Source organism: Nerophis lumbriciformis, linkage group LG07, assembly GCF_033978685.3.
Source record: "Nerophis lumbriciformis linkage group LG07, RoL_Nlum_v2.1, whole genome shotgun sequence".
NCBI classification, from domain to species: Eukaryota; Metazoa; Chordata; class Actinopteri; order Syngnathiformes; family Syngnathidae; genus Nerophis; species Nerophis lumbriciformis.
The window spans coordinates 787368-815116 of NC_084554.2; the positions used below are offsets into that span (position 1 = coordinate 787368).

The 27749-nt window shown below is 40.6% G+C and overlaps 1 protein-coding gene across 5 annotated transcripts; it reads left to right on the top strand.

Moving 5' to 3' along the window:
* Positions 1-937: 937 nt before the first annotated feature.
* LOC133609906 (putative ferric-chelate reductase 1) lies at positions 938-27396 on the top strand. Of its 5 annotated transcripts, none has more exons than XM_061965958.1 (13): positions 938-1330; positions 1460-1596; positions 4145-4242; positions 4302-4431; positions 9398-9592; positions 9658-9759; positions 10064-10721; positions 12222-12356; positions 20317-20432; positions 21556-21642; positions 22988-23079; positions 24285-24343; positions 27149-27396. In XM_061965958.1, exons 1-13 carry the CDS (start codon positions 1144-1146, stop codon positions 27313-27315), a joined length of 2163 nt encoding a protein of 720 aa, XP_061821942.1. In that variant the 5' UTR covers positions 938-1143; the 3' UTR covers positions 27316-27396. The 5 variants fall into 5 exon arrangements, with proteins under 5 accessions (XP_061821942.1, XP_061821943.1, XP_061821945.1 ...); XM_061965959.1 differs by having other exon boundaries at positions 12222-12329; XM_061965961.1 differs by lacking the exon at positions 22988-23079 and having other exon boundaries at positions 27149-27290.
* The last annotated feature ends 353 nt before the right edge of the window (positions 27397-27749 follow it).

A 27749-nucleotide genomic window follows, 5' to 3' on the forward strand; every position in this document is an offset into this window, starting at 1 on the left:
ATATACACCTACTTATATACATCTACTTATATACACTTACATACATATACTTATATTATATACACCTACTTATATACATCTACTTAAATACACCTACTTATATCCATCTACTTATATCCACCTACTTATAAACACCTACGTATATACGCCTACTTATATCCACCTACTTATAAACACCTACGTATATACGCCTACTTATATACACCTACTTATATACATCTATTTATATACACCTACTTGTATACACTTACATATAGAGGCTTATATCCATCTACTTATATCCACCTACTTTTCAACACCTACGTATATACACCTACTTATATACATCTACTAATACACCTACTTGTATACACTTACATATAGAGACTTATATACACCTACATATAGACACCTAGGTATATACACACACATATATATGTGTATATATATATATATATATATATATATATATATATATATATGGAACACAACAGGGGACTAATCAGGTTAATTGACAACTCTGACTGGAACTTGGGTAAGAAGTGTGTGGAGGTCTAGTATATATATATATATATATATATATATATATATATATATATATATATATATACTGTACATTTAGTGAATATACTGTACATGCAGTATATAACAATTGGTTATTAGTAATTCCTGATATTCCAGTCCCAATGTCCCTTTCACCCGCCCTCCTTATGTGGTTCTAGAACTGCACCAGTTTTAATATGACTCAACTAGATTTGACCGATGAAGAAGGTGTTGAAGAATGATCTGTCAGGTACAGTACTCACAGTACTCACAAAACTCACAGTACTCACAGTACTCACAATACTCACAGTACTCACAATACTCACAGTACTCACAGTACTCACAATACTCACAATACTCACAGTACTCACAATACTCACAGTACTCACAATACTCACAGTACTCACAATACTCACAGTACTCACAATACTCGCAGTACTCACAGTACTCACAGTACTCATAATACTCACAGTACTCACAGTACTCACCTCTGAGTGTGTATTAATGTTGCTTCCTGTCACCAGGTGAACACTCACTCTCTCACACCTTTCCTCCATTGTTCCCAAACACACCTGAGCTCCTTTTCCCCGCAAGCTTTGTTTGAAGGACCTTCACTTGACAATGGGCTGTGTCCTGCTCCTGCTCCTGCTCCTGCTCGGGTGTCTCGCTCCCGTGGTCTGGACCTACAGTTCTGGTCAGGTGGCGGACAGCTGTGAGGACCTGCACCCCCGACACTCGGGCTTGAACCCACAAAGGGATGCGGCACCCTTCATAGTCACCGCGGATCCTTTCAGAGAGGAGGTCACAGGTAAGGAAGTGTTCTATGTCTCATGGTTTAAACCTTTGTCGGTCTTATTTTCTTCACCCTTGGACATGTCCCTCAGTCATTATTGTACTAATACTCAGGACTTTGTCTTTGTTTCTGTTCTTTCTTTAGTTCAGCTTACGGCTCCAGATTCCAAACCTTTCCTTGGCTTCCTGTTACAAGCACGAGCGTTGGGACAGTCGTCTCCGGTCGGTTCTTTCAGTCTCCTGACAGACCAGGCCCGGCTTCTCAACTGCAGTCAGAAACCTGTGAGTTTGTGAGACATCCGACCGACTGTACACAAACTGGACTATAGAGCGCTCCAAACTATAAGTGGCAGATATATACGTTGTGAAATGAGTTCTTTACACAGAAAGATTCTGTAAATGTTTATTTACATACCTTAATTGTTTCCAAACGGTGTCTGTAACACAGCAGTAAAACGGCAGATCAAACAAAACAGAAGTCATGGTCATGGACCCACTAGCTGCAGAAGTTAGCTCTCCAATCAGTTAAACAGACTCAATAAGAGGAATGGTCCACTCCCGGCTAGCTCTTCAATCAGTTAAACAGACTCAATAAGAGGAGTGGTCCACTCCTGACTAGTTCTCCAATCAGCTAAACAGACTCAATAAGAGGAATGGTCCACTCCCGGCTAGCTCTCCAATCAGTTAAACAGACTCAATAAGAAGAGTGGTCCACTCCTGACTAGTTCTCCAATCAGCTAAACAGACTCAATAAGAGGAATGGTCCACTCCCGGCTAGCTCTCCAATCAGTTAAACAGACTCAATAAGAGGAGTGGTCCACTCCTGACTAGTTCTCCACACAGCTAAACAGACTCAATAATGGGAGTGGTCCACTCCCGGCTAGCTCTCCAATCAGCTAAACAGACTCAATAAGAGCCACTGGAGGGGCAGGTGGCGTCGGACACACTGGTGGCGAAGGTGGCGTTGGACCCACTGGAGGTGAAGGTTGCGCCGGACACACTGGAAGCGAAGGTGGCGTCGGACCCACTGGAGGCGAAGGTGGCGTCAGACCGACTGGAGGCGAAGGTGGCGTCGGACCCACTGGAGGCGAAGGTGGCGTCGGACCCACTGGAGGCGAAGGTGGCGTCGGACCCACTGGAGGCGAAGGTGGCGTCGGACACACTGGAGGCGAAGGTGGCGTCGGACCCACTGGAGGCGAAGGTGGCGTCGGACCCACTGGAGGCGAAGGTGGCGTCGGACCCACTGGAGGCGAAGGTGGCGTCGAACACACTGGAGGCGAAGGTGGCGTCGGACCCACTGGAGGCGAAGGTGGCGTGGGACTCACTGGAGGCGAAGGTGGCGTCGGACACACTGGAGGCGAAGGTGGCGTCGGACCCACTGGAGGCGAAGGTGGCGTCGGACTCACTGGAGGCGAAGGTGGCGTCGGACCCACTGGAGGCGAAGGTGGCGTGGGACTCACTGGAGGCGAAGGTGGCGTCGGACCCACTGGAGGCGAAGGTGGCGTCGGACACACTTGGAGGCGAAGGTGGCAACGGACCCACTGGAGGCGAAGGTTGCACCAGACACACTCGAGGCGAAGGTGGCGTCGGACCCACTGGAGGCGAAGGTGGCGTCGAACCCACTGGAGGCGCAGGTGGCATCGGACCCACTCGAGGCGAAGGTGGCGTCGGACCCACTGGAGGCGAAGGTGGCGTCGGACTCACTGGAGGCGAAGGTGGCGTCGAACCCACTGGAGGCGAAGGTGGCATCGGACTCACTGGAGGCGAAGGTGGCGTTGGACCCACTGGAGGCGAAGGTTGCGCCAGACACACTGGAGGCGAAGGTGGCGTTGGACCCACTGGAGGCGAAGGTTGCGCCAGACACACTGGAGGCGAAGGTGGCGTCGGACCCACTGGAGGCGAAGGTGGCGTCGGACCCACTCGAGGCGAAGGTGGCGTCGGACCCACTGGAGGCGAAGGTGGCGTCGGACCCACTGGAGGCGAAGGTGGCGTCGTACACACTGGGGGAGCAGGTGGCGTCGGACACACTGAAGGCGAAGGTGGCATGGGACTCACTGGAGGCGAAGGTGGCGTCGGACACACTGGGGGCGCAGGTGGCGTCGGACACACTGGAGGCGAAGGTGGCGTCGGACCCACTGGAGGCGAAGGTGGCATCGGACCCACTGGAGGCGAAGGTGGCATAGGACCCACTGGAGGCAAAGGTGGCGTCGGACCCACTGGAGGCGAAGGTGGCGTCGGACCCACTGGAGGCGAAGGTGGCGTCGGACCCACTGGAGGCGAAGGTGGCGTGGGACTCACTGGAGGCGAAGGTGGCATAGGACCCACTGGAGGTGAAGGTGACGTGGGACCCACTGGAGACGAGACTAAATGTTGACGTGGCGGTGGCATCGCCGGTTGCGGCCATCACGGGTGGAACTGCTGCCGGCAACGGCCTCACCAGTAAAGCTGACGGTGCCCCCGCTGGTGAAGAGGCGAGTGGAGGAGGTCACATCCGCAGTTACACAACTGCCAGTCTTAGCACCCCAGCCCTCAAGAAGCAGATTCCAGAAGCTATCTCGAGCTGGAGGGAGGAGCAAAGGCCAAGGATGGATGGGCTTTAGGAAGCCATTGTCGGCAGGAAAAACAGGAAGTGCAGGAACTTTAGAAGAATGTGGAGTGGGTGAGGTGGCAGAGGTGGGAGGAGTTAGAGCCCAGAAAAAAGAAGTCAAACAAAGCACATAAACATCTTACAAGTTCATAAGCTTTAAAAACTGATACAAGTAAATGATATCACCTTTCCAATGAGAAGTAGCCTATTGCAGTTCCACTCATATTTGTGGTGGCTTTTCAGAACTCTGCCGTATCCCACACCTCCAAATCTCCAAAAACGTCCATCAAGGTGATTTGGACACAGGAACCTTCAGGAAAGGAAAAACAAATTCAGTTCCAGTAAGTCAAGTATTTCTGTTGGCACTTTACTCCTGGCCACTAATTAGGTTCTTCTGCAGTGCTTCCTTTGTCCAGGATTACCAAACCTTCTGGGTTGACATCACAAGTCCAACGCTGACTTTGAGTGAAGAGTCCAGCATGGCAGCAGGAACAAATCTAACTCCATTGTTGCAGTCTGCGACGACAAGTGTAAGTCTTTGTGGTCTCAAGTCAACAATCAGGTTGACCACTGAACATGTAGCCTACGTTTCAGCCGTTTCCAAGTGTAAGTCTTTGTGGTCTGAAGTCAACAATCAGGTTCGGACTATGCTTGTGTATAATCAGTCGAAACAGTTTTAGTGAGGGTTAGGACTATGCTTGTGTATAATCAGTCTAAACAGTTTTAGTGAGGGTTAGGACTATGCTTGTGTATAATCAGTCTAAACAGTTTTGGTTAGGGTTAGGACTATGCTTGTGTATAATCACTCTAAACCGTTTTGGTGAGGGTTAGGACTATGCTTGTGTATAATCAGTCTAAACAGTTTTAGTGAGGGTTAGGACTATGCTTGTGTATAATCAGTCTAAACAGTTTTGGTTAGTTTTAGGACTATGCTTGTGTATAATCAGTCTAAACAGTTTTAGTGAGGGTTAGGACTATGCTTGTGTATAATCAGTCTAAACAGTTTTAGTGAGGGTTAGGACTATGCTTGTGTATAATCAGTCTAAACAGTTTTGGTTAGTTTTAGGACTATGCTTGTGTATAATCAATCTAAAGAGTTTTATTGAGGGTTAGGACTATGCTTGTGTATAATCAGTCTAAACAGTTTTGGTTAGTTTTAGGACTATGCTTGTGTATAATCAGTCTAAACAGTTTTAGTGAGGGTTAGGACTATGCTTGTGTATAATCAGTCTAAACCGTTTTGGTTAGTTTTAGGACTATGCTTGTGTATAATCAGTCTAAACAGTTTTAGTGAGGGTTAGGACTATGCTTGTGTATAATCAGTCTAAACAGTTTTGGTTAGTTTTAGGACTATGCTTGTGTATAATCAGTCTAAACAGTTTTGGTTAGGGTTAGGACTATGCTTGTGTATAATCAGTCTAAACCGTTTTGGTTAGTTTTAGGACTATGCTTGTGTATAATCAGTCTAAACAGTTTTAGTGAGGGTTAGGACTATGCTTGTGTATAATCAGTCTAAACAGTTTTAGTGAGGGTTAGGACTATGCTTGTGTATAATCAGTCTAAACAGTTTTAGTGAGGGTTAGGACTATGCTTGTGTATAATCAGTCTAAACAGTTTTGGTTAGGGTTAGGACTATGCTTGTGTATAATCAGTCTAAAGAGTTTTGGTTAAGAATAGGACTGCTAACATTAAAGTGCTAACTTTTTAAGCTAATTGTACACTTTTTCCTCTGTTTCCGCAGCCGTACACCTTAGAGTCATATAACTTGCTATATGAAACATGCTAACTGTTATCATAATAACATTTAGCACACATGCTAAATGTTAGCATTGTAATGTGTGCATGCTAATGTTTTAGGCTAGCTCTGGAGCTCATTTTGTACAGTTACACCTAAAACTCACAGATTCCGACACTCGGCACCATCTAAGAAGTACGACCATAGGGCCAGGGCACAGATAGCAGGCCCATCGACATGTTCTAGTTATTATTATTACTGTACTGTGTTCTAGTTATTATTATTATTACTCTATTGTGTTCTAGTTATTATTATTATTATTATTACTGTATTGTGTTTTAGTTATTATTATTACTGTATTGTGTTCTAGTTATTATTATTACTGTACTGTGTTCTAGTTATTATTATTACTGTATTGTGTTCTAGTTATAATTACTGTATTGTATTCTAGTTATTAGCAGAGGTGGGTAGTAACGCGCTACATTTACTCCGTTACATCTACTTGAGTAACTTTTGGGATAAATTGTACTTCTAAGAGTAGTTTTAATGCAACATACTTTTACTTTTACTTGAGTATATTTATAGAGAAGAAACGCTACTTTTACTCCGCTACTTTTATCTACATTCAGCTCGCTACTCGCTACTAATTTTTATCGATCTGTTAATGCACGCTTTGTTTGTTTTGGTCTGTCAGACAGACCTTCATAGTGCCTGCGTTTCAACAAATACAGTCACTGGTGACGTTTCACTCCGTTCTACCAATCAGATGCAGTCACTGGTGACGTTGGACCAATCAAACAGAGCCAGGTGGTCACATGACCTGACTTAAACAAGTGGAAAAACTTATTGGGGTGTTACCATTTAGTGGTCAATTGTACGGAATATGTACTGTACTGTGCAATCTACTAATACAAGTTTCAACCAATCAATCAAAAGTGTGAAAGAAAAAAAACAATTTTTTATTTCAACTGTACATCCCGTCACAAGCCTAAAGACTGACTGCACAGTTCCTGTCTTCACAATAAAAGTGCCGCTCCATCGCGCCTGCGCTTTCAAAATAAGAGTCTCCGAAAGCCAGCGCAAACAAGCTAGCACGCTACGGAGTTTGCCGCCAATGTATTTCTTGTAAAGTGTATAAAAACGAATATGGAAGCTGGACAAATAAGATGCCAAAAACCAACCACTTTCATGTGGTATTAGACAGAAAGGAGGAACTTTTCTTCTCCTCCATTTGAAAACGTGGACGTTATCATCACTACTGTCTGATTACAATCAATGCAAGTCATCAGAATCAGGTAATACACCAACTTATATTCTTGTCAACATGAAAGAAAGGAATCTATATGTTAAACATGCATGTATATTCATTAAAACACCTTTAACATGTAAACAAAAACGGCAAAAAAAAAAAATATAAATTATATACTGTATATATCAATGTATGTATATATATATGTATATATATATATATATATATATATATATATATATATATATATATATATATATATATATATGTGTGTGTGTGTATATATATATATATATATATATATATATATACAGAGGTGGGTAGAGTAGCCAGAAATTGTACTCAAGTAAGAGTACTGTTACTTTAGAGATTTATTACTCAAGTAAAAGTAAGGAGTAGTCACCCAAATATTTACTTGAGTAAAAGTAAAAAGTATGTTGTGAAAAAACTACTCAAGTACTGAGTAACTGATGAGTAACATACACACACACACACATATATATATATATATATATATATATATATATATATATATATATATATATATATATATATATATATATATATGTATGTGTGGGAAAAAAAATCACAAGACTATTTCATCTCTACAGGCCTGTTTCATGAGGGGGGGTACCCTCAATCATCAGGAGATTTTAATGGGAGCATTCGCATACCATGGTTTATATAGGGCACAGAGTGGGTGGGTACAGGCTGGTGTAGGGGCGTGGTGATTGGCTCATGTGTTACCTAGGAGGTGTTTCCGTCTGTGGCGGCATGCTGTTACAATTTCGCTGCGCTTGTTGAGGGATGACAGGTCTGGACGGTAAATAATAAACAGTTTCTCTTTCAAGCATAGGTTGCATCTTTTATTACCACTATTGTAAGGTGTGCTGGATGCAAGAATTTGCCATGTTATTGAATATTCAACATTATTGTCTTTGAGGTCCCAAATGTGTTTGCTGAGTTCTGTGGTATTTCGCAGGTTTTTGTTCCTGAAAGAAGCCTTGTGATTGTTCCATCTGGTTTTGAATTCTCCCTCGGTTAATCCTACATATGTGTCGGATGTGTTAATGTCCTTGCGTGTTACCTTAGATTGGTAGACAACTGATGTTTGTAAGCACCCCCCGTTGAGAGGGCAATCAGGTTTCTTTCGACAGTTACAGCCTTTGGAGTCGCTCTGTCTGGGGGCCGACGGCTCATTTGCAATTGTTTTGTTGTGGTTTGAGATGATTTGTCGTATATTGTTCATGCAGCTGTAGCTCAATTTAATGTTGTTCTTGTTGAATACTTTTCTTAGGGTGTTGTCTTTGGGAAAGTGTTTGTCAATCAGAGTGAGGAACACATGAGCCAATCACCACGCCCCTAGGCCAGCCTGTACCCACCCACTCTGTGCCCTATATAAACCATGGTATGTGAATGCTTCCATTAAAATCTCCTGACGATTGAGGGTACCCCCCCCTCATGAAACAGGCCTGTAGAGATGAAATAGTCTTGTGATTTTTTCCCACACATACATATATTGCGCTCTACTACGGTATCGAGCACTATTTTTTGGATAACCTTATTAAGACATATATACATATATATATATATATATATATATATATATATATATATATATATATATATATATATATATATATATATATATATATATATATATATATATATATGATATGTGTGTGTATGTTACTCATCAGTTACTCAGTACTTGAGTAGTTTTTTCACAACATACTTTTTACTTTTACTCAAGTAAATATTTGGGTGACTACTCCTTACTTTTACTTGAGTAATAAATCTCTAAAGTAACAGTACTCTTACTTGAGTACAATTTCTGGCTACTCTACCCACCTCTGGTTATTATTATTACTGTACTGTGTTCTAGTTATTATTATTACTGTACTGTGTTCTAGTTATTATTATTACTGTATTGTGTTCTAGTTATTATTATTATTACTGTATTGTGTTCTAGTTATTACTACTTTATTGTGTTCTAGTTATTATTATTACTGTATTGTGTTCTAGGTATTATTATTACTGTACTGTGTTCTAGTTATTATTATTACTGTATTGTGTTCTAGTTATTATTATTACTGTATTGTGTTCTAGTTATTATTATTACTGTATTGTGTTCTAGTTATTATTGTTACTGTACTGTGTTCTAGTTATTATTATTGCTATTTTTTGTCCACCGTCTCCTCCCACATTTTTCATCCCATTCCAAACTTTCCACTTTGACCATTTTCAGCTCAGTCCTGACAGCCAGCTACTATTTTATTTATTTATTTATCAATTTTTTTTTAATTTTTTTTATTTTTAATTTTTAATTTATTTATATATTTTTCTTCCTTTTTTAAAAAAATTTTTTTATTACTATTTTACTACTTTTTTTTATTTTATTTTTTTTATTACTATTTTACTACTTTTTTTTTTTTTTTTACTATTTTATTTATAATCTCACATTTAAGGCCCACGTCTCCAGGAATGAAATGTAGTGTTTCTGTGGCTGCAGAGTATCTCCAGTGAAGGGTGTGGCGTCACCAAAGTGTGTTTCCAGCACCCTCCCAACTGTCAGCCTGAAGTCAGCGCCGACTGCTACTTCCTGTCCGCCATCAAGGTGACCCCCACCGACCGGGCCGTCCGCTTTGAGGTGACGGGCAGGTCAGATGGTTACATCTCCTTTGGCTTCTCACACGATCAGACTATGGTAAGGTCAAGGGTCAGAGGCCCTTGGTGAGAGTTGACATTACATTTAGTTTCTTGTGTCTCCAGGGTGGAGATGACATTTACGTGTGTGGCAAAGCAAGTGATGGCCTGCTGACATTACAACGTTACTTTTCTAGCGGACGACAACGTCCTCAACTTCTTCCTTTGGTAAGAAGGTACCTTCTAGTCCCTTCTGGACCCTCGTGAGACATTTGATGAGAGACACTGCGCTCTCATTTCTTTCTGCATTTGTAACCAGTCAGCCAGGGAACTCTCATGGTCACAAGAAGGAAAAGAAATAAATGAAAGAATTAACGAACAATAAAACAAAGGAAAAAGATACAGTGTAGATGAAAAAAAATGAAATTAAGAAAAAAGAAAGAAAAATAATCAAATGGAAAAGTAATGAATTGATATTGAAAATAAAGAATGAATAAAAAAATAAAGGAAAGTAATATGCTGTTTCCTTCAGGGGAATGTTTCCCAGCACAGATTGTTGATGCAGGAAGGATCCATCACATGTTCTTTCACTTCCTTCAACACCATCCATGATGACACCACCTCTAACACCATCCATGATGACACCACCTCTAACACCATCCATGATGACTCCACCTCTAACACCATCCATGATGACACCACCTCTAACACCATCCATGATGACACCACCTCTAACACCATCCATGATGACACCACCTCTAACACCATCCATGATGACACCACCTCTAACACCATCCATGATGACACCACCTCTAACACCATCCATGATGACTCCACCTCTAACACCATCCATGATGACACCACCTCTAACACCATCCATGATGACACCACCTCTAACACCATCCATGATGACACCACCTCTAACACCATCCATGATGACACCACCTCTAACACCATCCATGATGACACCACCTCTAACACCATCCATGATGACTCCACCTCTAACACCATCCATGATGACACCACCTCTAACACCATCCATGATGACACCACCTCTAACACCATCCATGATGACACCACCTCTAACACCATCCATGATGACACCACCTCTAACACCATCCATGATGACTCCACCTCTAACACCATCTCTAGCTTCTATCTCATGTTGGCATCCGGACCTGTCAACAATGGTAACTATGACAACAGTAACTATGACCTGTCAACAACAGTAACTATGACAACAGTAACTATGACCGATCAACAATGGTAACTATGGTAGCTATACAATGGTAACTATGACAACAGTAACTATGACAACAGTAACTATGACAACAGTAACCATGACCTGTCAACAACAGTAACTATGACAACAGTAACTATGACCGATCAACAATGGTAACTATGGTAGCTATACAATGGTAACTATGACAACAGTAACTATGACAACAGTAACTATGACCTGTCAACAACAGTAACTATGACAACAGTAACTATGACCGATCAACAATGGTAACTATGGTAGCTATACAATGGTAACTATGACAACAGTAACCATGACCTGTCAACAACAGTAACTATGACAACAGTAACCATGACCTGTCAACAACAGTCACTATGACAACAGTAACTATGACCGATCAACAATGGCAACTATGGTAGCTATACAATGGTAACTATGACAACAGTAACTATGACAACAGTAACCATGACCTGTCAACAACAGTAACTATGACAACAGTAACCATGACCTGTCAACAACAGTAACTATGACAACAGTAACTATGACCGATCAACAATGGTAACTATGGTAGCTATACAATGGTAACTATGACAACAGTAACTATGACAACAGTAACCATGACCTGTCAACAACAGTAGCTATGACAACAGTAACCATGACCTGTCAACAACAGTAACTATGACAACAGTAACTGTGACCGATCAACAATGGTAACTATGGTAGCTATACAATGGTAACTATGACAACAGTAACTATGACAACAGTAACCATGACCTGTCAACATCAGTAACTATGACAACAGTAACCATGACCTGTCAACAACAGTAACTATGACAACAGTAACTATGACCGATCAACAATGGTAACTATGGTAGCTATACAATGGTAACTATGACAACAGTAACTATGACAACAGTAACCATGACCTGTGAACAACAGTAACTATGACAACAGTAACCATGACCTGTCAACAACAGTAACTATGACAACAGTAACTATGACCGATCAACAATGGTAACTATGGTAGCGATACAATGGTAACTATGACAACAGTAACTATGACTTGTACATGTACTTGTTTGTTTACTTGTACATGTACTTGTTTGTTTACTTGTACGTGTACTTGTTTGTTTACTTGTACGTGTACTTGTTTGTTTACTTGTACATGTACTTGTATGTGTACTTGTTTGTTTACTTGTACGTGTACTTGTTTGTTTACTTGTACGTGTACTTGTTTGTTTACTTGTATGTATACTTGTTTGTTTACTTGTACGTGTACTTGTTTGTTTACTTGTACGTGTACTTGTTTGTTTACTTGTACATGTACTTGTTTGTTTACTTGTATGTGTACTTGTTTGTTTACTTGTACGTGTACTTGTTTGTTTACTTGTACTTGCGTGTACTTGTGTTCATATTGCAGATCCTAAGTGAAGTATTTCCCTTGTTGCAGGACTCATCCAGCTTCACACTCAGACTTTCATCAGCTCCCACAAGGTCAACATTTTTACTCCTCAGCTTGTGTCAACATCTGGAATCTCTCCTGTCATCAAAGCACACGGTGAGACCTGCTTTACCTTACCTGCTCGTTAGTCTAGTCTTTACCTGCTCGTTAGTCTAGTCTTTACCTGCTCGTTAGTCTACTCTTTACCTGCTAGTTAATCTAGTCTTTACCTGCTAGGTAGTCTAATGTTTACCTGCTAGGTGAGACCTGCTTTACCTGCTAGGTAGTCTAGTCTTTACCTGCTAGTTAGTCTAGTCTTTACCTGCTAGGTAGTCTAGTCTTTACCTGCTAGTTAGTCTAGTATTTACCTGCTAGGTAGTCTAATGTTTACCTGCTAGGTGAGACCTGCTTTACCTGCTAGGTAGTCTAGTCTTTACCTGCTCCTTAGTCTAGTCTTTACCTGCTCGTTAGTCTAGTCTTTACCTGCTCGTTAGTCTAGTCTTTACATGCTAGGTAGTCTAATGTTTACCTGCTAGGTGAGACCTGCTTTACCTGCTAGGTAGTCTAGTCTTTACCTGCCCGTTAGTCTAGTCTTTACCTGCTAGTTAGTCTAGTCTTTACATGCTAGGTAGTCTAATGTTTACCTGCTAGGTGAGACCTGCTTTACCTGCTAGGTAGTCTAGTCTTTACCTGCTAGTTAGTCTAGTCTTTACCTGCTAGGTAGTCTAGTCTTTACCTGCTAGTTAGTCTAGTCTTTACATGCTAGGTAGTCTAATGTTTACCTGCTAGGTGAGACCTGCTTTACCTGCTAGTTAGTCTAGTCTTTACCTGCTAGGTAGTCTAATGTTTACCTGCTAGGCGAGACCTGCTTTACCTGCTAGGTAGTCTAGTCTTTACCTGCTAGGTAGTCTAATGTTTACCTGCTAGGCGAGACCTGCTTTACCTGCTAGGTAGTCTAGTCTTTACCTGCTAGTTAGTCTAGTCTTTACCTGATAGGTAGTCTAGTCTTTACCTGCTAGTTAGTCTAGTCTTTACATGCTAGGTAGTCTAATGTTTACCTGCTAGGTGAGACCTGCTTTACCTGCTAGGTAGTCTAGTCTTTACCTGCTCCTTAGTCTAGTTTTTACCTCCTCGTTAGTCTAGTCTTTACCTGCTCGTTAGTCTAGTCTTTACCTGCTCGTTAGTCTAGTCTTTACATGCTAGGTAGTCTAATGTTTACCCCCCCACACACACACACACACACACACCTGTCGTGATTGTCAATCAGCTGACACACCTGTCTGAGAGATGAATGTATTGTAGAAGTACATTTAGTACTCAGGTGTGTGTGACCTGCATCTTTCAAGGTCATGACATTTAGTAGTCGGGTGTGTGTGACCTGCATCTTTCAAGGTCATGACATTTAGTACTCAGGTGTGTGTGACCTGCATCTTTCAAGGTCATGACATTTAGTACTCAGGGGAGTGTGACCTGTATCTTTCAAGGTCATGACATTTGGTACTCAGGTGTGTGTGAACTGCATCTTTCAAGGTCATGACATTTAGTACTCAGGTGTGTGTGACCTGTATCTTTCAAGGTCATGACATTTAGTAGTCAGGGGTGTGTGACCTGCATCTTTCAAGGTCATGACATTTAGTACTCAGGGGTGTGTGACCTGCATCTTTCAAGGTCATGACATTTAGTAGTCAGGTGTGTGTGACCTGCATCTTTCAAGGTCATGACATATAGTACTCAGGTGTGTGTGACCTGCATCTTTCAAGGTCATGACATTTAGTACTCAGGTGTGTGTGACCTGTATCTTTCAAGGTCATGACATTTAGTAGTCAGGGGTGTGTGACCTGCATCTTTCAAGGTCATGACATTTAGTACTCAGGGGTGTGTGACCTGCATCTTTCAAGGTCATGACATTTAGTAGTCAGGTGTGTGTGAACTTCATCTTTCAAGGTCATGACATTTAGTAGTCAGGTGTGTGTGACCTGCATCTTTTAAGGTCATGACATTTAGTAGTCAGGTGTGTGTGACCTGCATCTTTCAAGGTCATGACATTTAGTACTCAGGTGTGTGCTACCTGCATCTTTCAAGGTCATGACATTTAGTAGTCAGGTGTGTGTGAACTGCATCTTTCAAGGTCATGACATTTAGTACTCAGGTGTGTGTGACCTGCATCTTTCAAGGTCATGACATTTAGTACTCAGGTGTGTGTGACCTGCATCTTTCAAGGTCATGACATTTAGTACTCAGGTGTGTGTGACCTGCATCTTTCAAGGTCATGTCATTTAGTAGTCAGGTGTGTGCTACCTGCATCTTTCAAGGTCATGACATTTAGTAGTCAGGTGTGTGTGTGTGACCTGCATCTTTCAAGGTCATGACATTTAGTAGTCAGGTGTGTGTGACCTGCATCTTTCAAGGTCATGACATTTAGTAGTCGGGTGTGTGTGACCTGCATCTTTCAAGGTCATGACATTTAGTAGTCAGGTGTGTGTGACCTGCATCTTTCAAGGTCATGACATTTAGTACTCAGGTGTGTGTGACCTGCATCTTTCAAGGTCATGATATTTAGTACTCAGGTGTGTGTGACCTGCATCTTTCAAGGTCATGACATTTAGTAGTCAGGTGTGTGTGACCTGCATCTTTCAAGGTCATGACATTTAGTAGTCAGGGGTGTGTGACCTGCATCTTTCAAGGTCATGACATTTAGTAGTCAGGGGTGTGTGACCTGCATCTTTCAAGATCATGACATTTAGTAGTCAGGTGTGTGTGACCTGCATCTTTCAAGGTCATGACATTTAGTACTCAGGTGTGTGTGACCTGCATCTTTCAAGGTCATGATATTTAGTACTCAGGTGTGTGTGACCTGCATCTTTCAAGGTCATGACATTTAGTAGTCAGGTGTGTGTGACCTGCATCTTTCAAGGTCATGACATTTAGTAGTCAGGGGTGTGTGACCTGCATCTTTCAAGGTCATGACATTTAGTAGTCAGGGGTGTGTGACCTGCATCTTTCAAGATCATGACATTTAGTAGTCAGGTGTGTGTGACCTGCATCTTTCAAGGTCATGACATTTAGTAGTCGGGTGTGTGTGACCTGCATCTTTCAAGGTCATGACATTTAGTAGTCAGGTGTGTGTGACCTGCATCTTTCAAGGTCATGACATTTAGTACTCAGGTGTGTGTGACCTGCATCTTTCAAGGTCATGATATTTAGTACTCAGGTGTGTGTGACCTGCATCTTTCAAGGTCATGACATTTAGTAGTCAGGTGTGTGTGACCTGCATCTTTCAAGGTCATGACATTTAGTAGTCAGGGGTGTGTGACCTGCATCTTTCAAGGTCATGACATTTAGTAGTCAGGGGTGTGTGACCTGCATCTTTCAAGGTCATGACATTTAGTAGTCAGGGGTGTGTGACCTGCATCTTTTAAGGTCATGACATTTAGTAGTCAGGGATGTTTGACTTGCATCTTTCAAGGTCATGACATTTAGTAGTCGGGTGTGTGTGACCTGCATCTTTCAAGGTCATGACATTTAGTAGTCAGGTGTGTGTGACCTGCATCTTTCAAGGTCATGACATTTAGTACTCAGGTGTGTGCTACCTGCATCTTTCAAGGTCATGACATTTAGTAGTCAGGTGTGTGTGAACTGCATCTTTCAAGGTCATGACATTTAGTACTCAGGTGTGTGTGACCTGCATCTTTCAAGGTCATGACATTTAGTACTCAGGTGTGTGTGACCTGCATCTTTCAAGGTCATGACATTTAGTACTCAGGTGTGTGTGACCTGCATCTTTCAAGGTCATGTCATTTAGTAGTCAGGTGTGTGCTACCTGCATCTTTCAAGGTCATGACATTTAGTAGTCAGGTGTGTGTGTGTGACCTGCATCTTTCAAGATCATGACATTTAGTAGTCAGGTGTGTGTGACCTGCATCTTTCAAGGTCATGACATTTAGTAGTCGGGTGTGTGTGACCTGCATCTTTCAAGGTCATGACATTTAGTAGTCAGGTGTGTGTGACCTGCATCTTTCAAGGTCATGACATTTAGTACTCAGGTGTGTGTGAACTGCATCTTTCAAGGTCATGACATTTAGTACTCAGGTGTGTGTGACCTGCATCTTTCAAGGTCATGACATTTAGTACTCAGGTGTGTGTGACCTGCATCTTTCAAGGTCATGACATTTAGTACTCAGGTGTGTGTGACCTGCATCTTTCAAGGTCATGTCATTTAGTAGTCAGGTGTGTGCTACCTGCATCTTTCAAGGTCATGACATTTAGTAGTCAGGTGTGTGTGTGTGACCTGCATCTTTCAAGGTCATGACATTTAGTAGTCAGGTGTGTGTGACCTGCATCTTTCAAGGTCATGACATTTAGTAGTCGGGTGTGTGTGACCTGCATCTTTCAAGGTCATGACATTTAGTAGTCAGGTGTGTGTGACCTGCATCTTTCAAGGTCATGACATTTAGTACTCAGGTGTGTGTGACCTGCATCTTTCAAGGTCATGATATTTAGTACTCAGGTGTGTGTGACCTGCATCTTTCAAGGTCATGACATTTAGTAGTCAGGTGTGTGTGACCTGCATCTTTCAAGGTCATGACATTTAGTAGTCAGGGGTGTGTGACCTGCATCTTTCAAGGTCATGACATTTAGTAGTCAGGGGTGTGTGACCTGCATCTTTCAAGATCATGACATTTAGTAGTCAGGTGTGTGTGACCTGCATCTTTCAAGGTCATGACATTTAGTACTCAGGTGTGTGTGACCTGCATCTTTCAAGGTCATGATATTTAGTACTCAGGTGTGTGTGACCTGCATCTTTCAAGGTCATGACATTTAGTAGTCAGGTGTGTGTGACCTGCATCTTTCAAGGTCATGACATTTAGTAGTCAGGGGTGTGTGACCTGCATCTTTCAAGGTCATGACATTTAGTAGTCAGGGGTGTGTGACCTGCATCTTTCAAGATCATGACATTTAGTAGTCAGGTGTGTGTGACCTGCATCTTTCAAGGTCATGACATTTAGTAGTCGGGTGTGTGTGACCTGCATCTTTCAAGGTCATGACATTTAGTAGTCAGGTGTGTGTGACCTGCATCTTTCAAGGTCATGACATTTAGTACTCAGGTGTGTGTGACCTGCATCTTTCAAGGTCATGATATTTAGTACTCAGGTGTGTGTGACCTGCATCTTTCAAGGTCATGACATTTAGTAGTCAGGTGTGTGTGACCTGCATCTTTCAAGGTCATGACATTTAGTAGTCAGGGGTGTGTGACCTGCATCTTTCAAGGTCATGACATTTAGTAGTCAGGGGTGTGTGACCTGCATCTTTCAAGGTCATGACATTTAGTAGTCAGGGGTGTGTGACCTGCATCTTTTAAGGTCATGACATTTAGTAGTCAGGGATGTTTGACTTGCATCTTTCAAGGTCATGACATTTAGTAGTCGGGTGTGTGTGACCTGCATCTTTCAAGGTCATGACATTTAGTAGTCAGGTGTGTGTGACCTGCATCTTTCAAGGTCATGACATTTAGTACTCAGGTGTGTGCTACCTGCATCTTTCAAGGTCATGACATTTAGTAGTCAGGTGTGTGTGAACTGCATCTTTCAAGGTCATGACATTTAGTACTCAGGTGTGTGTGACCTGCATCTTTCAAGGTCATGACATTTAGTACTCAGGTGTGTGTGACCTGCATCTTTCAAGGTCATGACATTTAGTACTCAGGTGTGTGTGACCTGCATCTTTCAAGGTCATGTCATTTAGTAGTCAGGTGTGTGCTACCTGCATCTTTCAAGGTCATGACATTTAGTAGTCAGGTGTGTGTGTGTGACCTGCATCTTTCAAGATCATGACATTTAGTAGTCAGGTGTGTGTGACCTGCATCTTTCAAGGTCATGACATTTAGTAGTCGGGTGTGTGTGACCTGCATCTTTCAAGGTCATGACATTTAGTAGTCAGGTGTGTGTGACCTGCATCTTTCAAGGTCATGACATTTAGTACTCAGGTGTGTGTGACCTGCATCTTTCAAGGTCATGATATTTAGTACTCAGGTGTGTGTGACCTGCATCTTTCAAGGTCATGACATTTAGTAGTCAGGTGTGTGTGACCTGCATCTTTCAAGGTCATGACATTTAGTAGTCAGGGGTGTGTGACCTGCATCTTTCAAGGTCATGACATTTAGTAGTCAGGGGTGTGTGACCTGCATCTTTCAAGGTCATGACATTTAGTAGTCAGGGGTGTGTGACCTGCATCTTTTAAGGTCATGACATTTAGTAGTCAGGGATGTTTGACTTGCATCTTTCAAGGTCATGACATTTAGTAGTCGGGTGTGTGTGACCTGCATCTTTCAAGGTCATGACATTTAGTAGTCAGGTGTGTGTGACCTGCATCTTTCAAGGTCATGACATTTAGTAGTCAGGGGTGTGTGACCTGCATCTTTCAAGGTCATGACATTTAGTAGTCAGGGGTGTGTGACCTGCATCTTTCAATGTCATGACATTTAGTAGTCAGGTGTGTGTGACCTGCATCTTTCAAGGTCATGACATTTAGTAGTCAGGTGTGTGTGACCTGCATCTTTCAAGGTCATGACATTTAGTAGTCAGGTGTGTGTGACCTGCATCTTTCAAGGTCATGACATTTAGTACTCAGGGGTGTGTGACCTGCATCTTTCAAGGTCATGACATTTAGTACCCAGGTGTCTGTGACCTGCATCTTTCAAGGTCATGACATTTAGTACTCAGGTGTGTGTGACCTGCATCTTTCAAGGTCATGACATTTAGTAGTCAGGTGTGTGTGAACTGCATCTTTCAAGGTCATGACATTTAGTACTCAGGTGTGTGTGAACTGCATCTTTCAAGGTCATGACATTTAGTACTCAGGTGTGTGTGAACTGCATCTTTCAAGGTCATGACATTTAGTACTCAGGTGTGTGTGACCTGCATCTTTCAAGGTCATGACATTTAGTACTCAGGTGTGTGTGACCTGCATCTTTCAAGGTCATGACATTTAGTACTCAGGGGTGTGTGTGACCTGCATCTTTCAAGGTCATGAAATTTAGTAGTCGGGTGTGTGTGACCTGCATCTTTCAAGGTCATGACATTTAGTACTCAGGTGTGTGTGACCTGCATCTTTCAAGGTCATGACATTTAGTAGTCAGGTGTGTGTGACCTGCATCTTTCAAGGTCATGACATTTAGTAGTCAGGTGTGTGTGACCTGCATCTTTCAAGGTCATGACATTTAGTAGTCAGTTGTGTGTGACCTGCATCTTTCAAGGTCATGACATTTAGTACTCAGGTGTGTGTGACCTGCATCTTTCAAGGTCATGACATTTAGTACTCAGGTGTGTGTGACCTGCATCTTTCAAGGTCATGACATTTAGTAGTCAGGGGTGTGTGACCTGCATCTTTCAAGGTCATGACATTTAGTAGTCAGGTGTGTGTGACCTGCATCTTTCAAGGTCATAACATTTAGTAGTCAGGGGTGTGTGACCTGCATCTTTCAAGGTCATGACATTTAGTAGTCAGGGGTGTGTGACCTGCATCTTTCAAGGTCATGACATTTAGTAGTCAGGGGTGTGTGACCTGCATCTTTCAAGGTCATGACATTTAGTAGTCAGGGGTGTGTGACCTGCATCTTTCAAGGTCATGACATTTAGTAGTCAGGTGTGTGTGACCTGCATCTTTCAAGGTCATGACATTTAGTACTCAGGGGTGTGTGACCTGCATCTTTCAAGGTCATGACATTTAGTACTCAGGTGTGTGTGTGTGACCTGCATCTTTCAAGGTCGTGACATTTAGTAGTCAGGTGTGTGTGACCTGCATCTTTCAAGGTCATGACATTTAGTAGTCAGGTGTGTGTGACCTGCATCTTTCAAGGTCATGACATTTAGTAGTCAGGGGTGTGTGACCTGCATCTTTCAAGGTCATGACATTTAGTAGTCGGGTGTGTGTGATCTGCATCTTTCAAGGTCATGACATTTAGTACTCGGGTGTGTGTGACCTGCATCTTTCAAGGTCATGACATTTAGTACTCAGGTGTGTGTGACCTGCATCTTTCAAGGTCATGACATTTAGTAGTCAGGTGTGTGACCTGCATCTTTCAAGGTCGTGACATGTTATGTTTCAGGAGCACTGATGCTGGTTGGCTGGATGACCACAGGCTCCCAAGGAATGCTGGTAGCCAGGTACCTGAAAGGAGTCAGCAGAGGACACAAAGTGTTTGGCAAAGATGTTTGGTTCCTGGTCAGTATCTCATTTATTTGTATTTATCATCTCACACTGGGAAATAGTCTTGATATGTACAGTCTCATTGTTATGGTACTGCAACTACAATACACTACCACAACTACCACAACTACAATACATTACCATACACTACCACAACTACAAGACTATAAGATGATATGATAATATAAAGTATATATTAATGTATGATAATAATATAATGTGTGATGATAATGTAGTGCATGATAATGATACAGTGTGTGATGATAATGTATTGCATGATAATGATAGTGTGTGATGATAATGTAGTGCATGTTAATGATAGTGTGTGATGATAATGTAGTGCATGTTAATGATAGTGTGTGATGATAATGTAGTGCATGTTAATGATAGTGTGTGATGATAATGTAGTGCATGATAATGACACAGTGTGTGATGATAATGTAGTGCATGATAATGACACTGTTTGTGTTGATAATGTAGTGCATGATAATGATACAGTGTGTGATGATAATGACACAGTGTGTGATGATAATGTAGTGCATGATAATGATAGTGTGTGATGATAATGTAGTGCATGTTAATGATACAGTGTGTGATGATAATGTAGTGCATGATAATGATACAGTGTGTGATGATAATGTAGTGCATGATAATGATAGTGTGTGATGATAATGTAGTGCATGATAATGATACAGTGTGTGATGATAATGTAGTGCATGATAATGATACAGTGTGTGATGATAATGTAGTGCATGATAATGATAGTGTGTGATGATAATGTAGTGCATGTTAATGATAGTGTGTGATGATAATGTAGTGCATGATAATGACACAGTGTGTGATGATAATGTAGTGCATGATAATGACACTGTTTGTGTTGATAATGTAGTGCATGATAATGATACAGTGTGTGATGATAATGACACAGTGTGTGATGATAATGTAGTGCATGATCATGATAGTGTGTGATGATAATGTAGTGCATGTTAATGATAGTGGGTGATGATAATGTAGTGCATGATAAAGATACAATGTGTGATGATAATGTAGTGCATGATAATGATACAGTGTGTGATGATAATGTAGTGCATGATAATGATAGAATGTGTGATGTCATAAGTGTGTGTGATGATTGCAGGTGCATGTTACACTGATGAGTGTCACACTCGCAGCGACTGGAACTGCCTTCATTCTCTCCTTCTCATACGCCAAGAACTGGTCTGGGGTCAGTTGATCACATTTTATCACCTTTTACATTTCATGAAGACTAAATGACATGTGAGACTTCGATGAGTCACACTTCTATGAGACTTATCATTGCTTATGATCGTCTATAAGACATATATCATTGCTTATGATCGTCTATAAGACTTATCATTGGTTATGATCGTCTATAAGACATATATCATTGGTTATGATCGTCTATAAGACTTATCATTGATTATGATGGCCAATGTTGCATGTGTCCAGGGGGTCCATCATGACCACTTGACATCCCATAATATGTTGCATGTGTCCAGGGGGTCCATCATGACCACTTGACATCCCATAATATGTTGCATGTGTCCAGGGGGTCCATCATGACCACTTGACATCCCATAATATGTTGCATGTGTCCAGGGGGTCCATCATGACCACTTGACATCCCATAATATGTTGCATGTGTCCAGGGGGTCCATCATGACCACTTGACATCCCATAATATGTTGCATGTGTCCAGGGGGTCCATCATGACCACTTGACATCCCATAATATGTTGCATGTGTCCAGGGGGTCCATCATGACCACTTGACATCCCATAATATGTTGCATGTGTCCAGGGGGTCCATCATGACCACTTGACATCCCATAATATGTTGCATGTGTCCAGGGGGTTCATCATGACCACTTGACATCCCATAATATGTTGCATGTGTCCAGGGGGTCCATCATGACCACTTGACATCCCATAATATGTTGCATGTGTCCAGGGGGTCCATCATGACCACTTGACATCCCATAATATGTTGCATGTGTCCAGGGGGTCCATCATGACCACTTGACATCCCATAATATGTTGCATGTGTCCAGGGGGTCCATCATGACCACTTGACATCCCATAATATGTTGCATGTGTCCAGGGGGTCCATCATGACCACTTGACATCCCATAATATGTTGCATGTGTCCAGGGGGTCCATCATGACCACTTGACATCCCATAATATGTTGCATGTGTCCAGGGGGTCCATCATGACCACTTGACATCCCATAATATGTTGCATGTGTCCAGGGGGTCCATCATGACCACTTGACATCCCATAATATGTTACATGTGTCCAGGGGGTCCATCATGACCACTTGACATCCCATAATATGTTGCATGTGTCCAGGGGGTCCATCATGACCACTTGACATCCCATAATATGTTGCATGTGTCCAGGGGGTCCATCATGACCACTTGACATCCCATAATATGTTGCATGTGTCCAGGGGGTCCATCATGACCACTTGACATCCCATAATATGTTGCATGTGTCCAGGGGGTCCATCATGACCACTTGACATCCCATAATATGTTGCATGTGTCCAGGGGGTCCATCCAGTTCTGGGCTGCATGGTGACCACATTGTGTGTAGTCCAGGTCTTACCTGCTCTGCTGCGCTGCCAAGTCCAACATCCTCTGTGAGCTCACTTCCTCTCTCTGGTGTCAACAGGAAGTAGAATAATTATATATTATTTCATAATAATCATCGCTGTCAACAGGAAGTAGAATACTAATGATATAATCATCATGTTGGTGTGTGACAGGAAGTAGAATAATAATATTTCATAATAATCATCATGTTGGTGTGTGACAGGAAGTAGAATAATAATATTTCATAATAATCATCATGTTGGTGTGTGACAGGAAGTAGAATAATAATGATATAATCATCATGACAGGAAGTAGAATACTAATGATGTAATCATCATGACAGGAAGTAGAATAATACTAATGATGTAATCATCATGACAGGAAGTAGAATAATACTAATGATGTAATCATCATGACAGGAAGTAGAATAATACTAATGATGTAATCATCATGACAGGAAGTAGAATAATACTAATGATGTAATCATCATGACAGGAAGTAGAATAATACTAATGATGTAATCATCATGACAGGAAGTACAATAATACTAATGATGTAATCATCATGACAGGAAGTAGAATAATACTAATGATGTAATCATCATGACAGGAAGTAGAATAATACTAATGATGTAATCATCATGACAGGAAGTAGAATAATACTAATGATGTAATCATCATGACAGGAGGTAGAATAATACTAATGATGTAATCATCATGACAGGAGGTAGAATAATACTAATGATGTAATCATCATGACAGGAAGTAGAATAATACTAATGATGTTATCATCATGACAGGAAGTAGAATAATACTAATGATGTAATCATCATGACAGGAAGTAGAATAATACTAATGATGTAATCATCATGACAGGAAGTAGAATAATACTAATGATGTAATCATCATGACAAGAAGTAGAATAATACTAATGATGTAATCATCATGACAGGAAGTAGAATAATACTAATGATGTAATCATCATGACAGGAAGTAGAATACTAATGACGTAATCATCATGACAGGAAGTAGAATAATACTAATGATGTAATCATCATGACAGGAAGTACAATAATACTAATGATGTAATCATCATGACAGGAAGTAGAATAATACTAATGATGTAATCATCATGACAGGAAGTAGAATAATACTAATGATGTAATCATCATGACAGGAAGTACAATAATACTAATGATGTAATCATCATGACAGTAAGTACAATAATACTAATGATGTAATCATCATGACAGGAGGGTTGTGTTCAACTGCTTTCATGCCTCGACAGCAGCACTCATTAAAGTTCTGGCAGGTAAGTTCAACATTCATATTCCATATTAGTATTATGGGGTGTAATGTAATATTGTTATTAGTATTATGGGGTGTAATGTAATATTGTTATTAGTATTATGGGGTGTAATGTAATATTGTTATTAGTATTATGGGGTGTAATGTAATATTGTTATTAGTATTATGGGGTGTAATGTAATATTGTTATTAGTATTATGGGGTGTAATGTAATATTGTTATTAGTATTATGGGGTGTAATGTAATATTTCATGACTCATTGATATGATCCATGATTCCGCACTTTGTAACCTATGATACAAAGTCGTAAGAAAATCCTGTTTCAGCCAATTTGACTTTGATGTCAGTAAAGAATGTTCAATTATGTCAACAAGATATGACACCTGAACAATACTATTATTATTATTATTATTATTATTATTATTCAAATGAATCTTTGTTTCAAAGTCAAAATGTATGATCAACATTTATATTTCATTATTTTATTGTAAGTGATGATGTTTTGTTGTCATTTTTCATCTTCCTGAATGTTGTCTATATGCAGTCTGTTATTATTATTATTATTATTATTATTATTATTATTATTATTATTCATGTTGACCTGATGGAAATAATATTCCTGTTTTCATGAAATAATTACACATCATCCCAGTCCACATACATTCATGAATACACTATATTTTTATACATTTCATAAGTACATCATATTACAAGAACATTTAAAAAGTATATTTGTATACTGTATAGATGTTTCATAAATACAGTATTGTATGTATGAATGCAGTTAAACACAGTATATATGTCAGCATACATTCAGTATAGAGCTATATATTAAGTTATAGATATTCCATAAATGCATCTGTCATAAATTAGTATGGAGTTCATAAAGACAATTTAGATGTGGTAAAGTGTGTATACTTGTCACAACAAGACTACATTACATGGGCACACTGTTACATTACTACATTGTTACATTACTACATTGTTACACTGTTGCATTACTACATTATTACATGGTCACACTGTTGCATTACTACATTGTTGCACTGTTGCATTACTACATTATTACATGGTCACACTGTTGCATTACTACATTGTTACATGGTAATACTATTACATGGTCACACTGTTGCATTACTACATTGTTGCACTGTTCCACTGTTACATTACTACATTGTTACATGGTCACACTGTTACATTGTTACACTGTTACATTATTACATTGTTACATGGTCACACTGTTGCATTACTACATTGTTGCACTGTTACATTGTTACACTGTTACATTATTACATTGTTACATGGTCACACTGTTGCATTACTACATTGTTGCACTGTTCCATTGTTACATTACTACATTGTTACATGGTCACACTGTTACATTACTACATTGTTACATGGTCACACTGTTGCATTACTACATTGTTGCACTGTTACACTGTTACATTACTACATTGTTACATGGTCACACTGTTACATTGTTACACTGTTACATTATTACATTGTTACATGGTCACACTGTTACATTGTTACACTGTTACATTATTACATTGTTACATGGTCACACTGTTGCATTACTACATTGTTGCACTGTTCCATTGTTCCATTACTACATTGTTACATGGTCACACTGTTACATTGATACACTGTTACATTACTACATTGTTGCAGTGTTCCACTGTTACATTGTTCCACTGTTACATTGCTACATTGTTCCACTGTTACATTGTTACACCGTTACATTGCTACATTGTTGCACTGTTCAACTGTTACATTACTACATTGCTACATTGTTACACTGTTCCACTGTTACATTGTTCCACTGTTACATTGCTACATTGTTGCACTGTTCCACTGTTACATTACTACATTGCTACATTGTTGCACTGTTCCACTGTTACATTGTTACACTGTTACATAGCTACATTGTTGCACTGTTACATTACTTAATTGCTACATGGTCACACTGTTACAAAACTTCATTGTTACATGGTCACACTGTTACATTGTTCCACTGTTACATTGTTACATTGCTACATTGTTGCACTGTTCCACTGTTACCTTGTTACACTGTTACATGGCTACATTGTTGCCCTGTTACATTACTTAATTGTTACATGGTCACACTGTTACAAAACTTCATTGTTACATGGTCACACTGTTATATTGTTACTCTGTTACATTGCTACATTGTTGCACTGTTCCACTGTTCCACTGTTACATGGTCACACGGTTACATTACTTAATAGTTACATGGTAACACTGTTACAAAACGTCATTGTTACATGGTCACACTGTTACATTGTTACACTGTTACATGGCTACATTGTTGCCCTGTTACATTACTTAATTGTTACATGGTCACACTGTTACAAAACTTCATTGTTACATGGTCACACTGTTATATTGTTACTCTGTTACATTGTTGCACTGTTCCACTGTTCCACTGTTACATGGTCACACGGTTACATTACTTAATAGTTACATGGTAACACTGTTACAAAACGTCATTGTTACATTGTTACACTGTTACACTGCTACATTGTTGCACTGTTACATTACCTAATTGTTACATGGTCACACTGTTACAAAACTTCGTTGTTATATGGTCACACTGTTACATTGTTACACTGTTACATTGCTATATTGTTGCACTGTTACATTACCTAATTGTTACATGGTCACACTGTTACATTGTTACACTGTTACATTGCTACATTGTTGCACTGTTACATGACTTAATTGTTACATGGTCACACTGTTACATTGTTACACTGTTACATTGTTACATGGTCACATGATTACACAGTTGCAGCCATCTTCACTGGCCTGAAGTTGATTGACAGCTCTGCCAGCCAATGGCTGATGAAGGTGATGGGCGGGCTGATGGGCTGGGAGGTGGTCTTCCACACCTTGATGCAGGTCAACACCTCATGCAGACTGCACCCGACAGGTAAATATCGACTTCCTGTTTGATCATGTGACCACAGACTATCATAGAGCAATAAAAAGACTTTATGAACTTTGAAATCGTTTTTTAAGTCATTACATCCCTCAAAATATACTAAATTGACGTTAGATGACAGTAGTCTCTAGTTTATGGTGAATCTAGTCATTTGTTGCGCCCTAAAAAGTGTTAATACTGTAAGTATTGTACATATTTGTAGCTAATGCTAATCAGTTGCGTGTCAATAGCAAAGCCAATGTATATTAGCATCAAGCTAGTGCATTTTTTGGAAAAATGGAGCCTTACTTTACTTGAGTTGGAGCATTTTTCCGAGTCGGTTTCTCTGTTTGGCGTTGAAAATGGCAAGGTCACCCGGAGGCCGTTTGGCCGAGTCTGCTCTCAGTGCTGCCGGAGTGACCGCCAAGAGCCGACCGACGTGAGAAGATTCACATAAAATTAGACG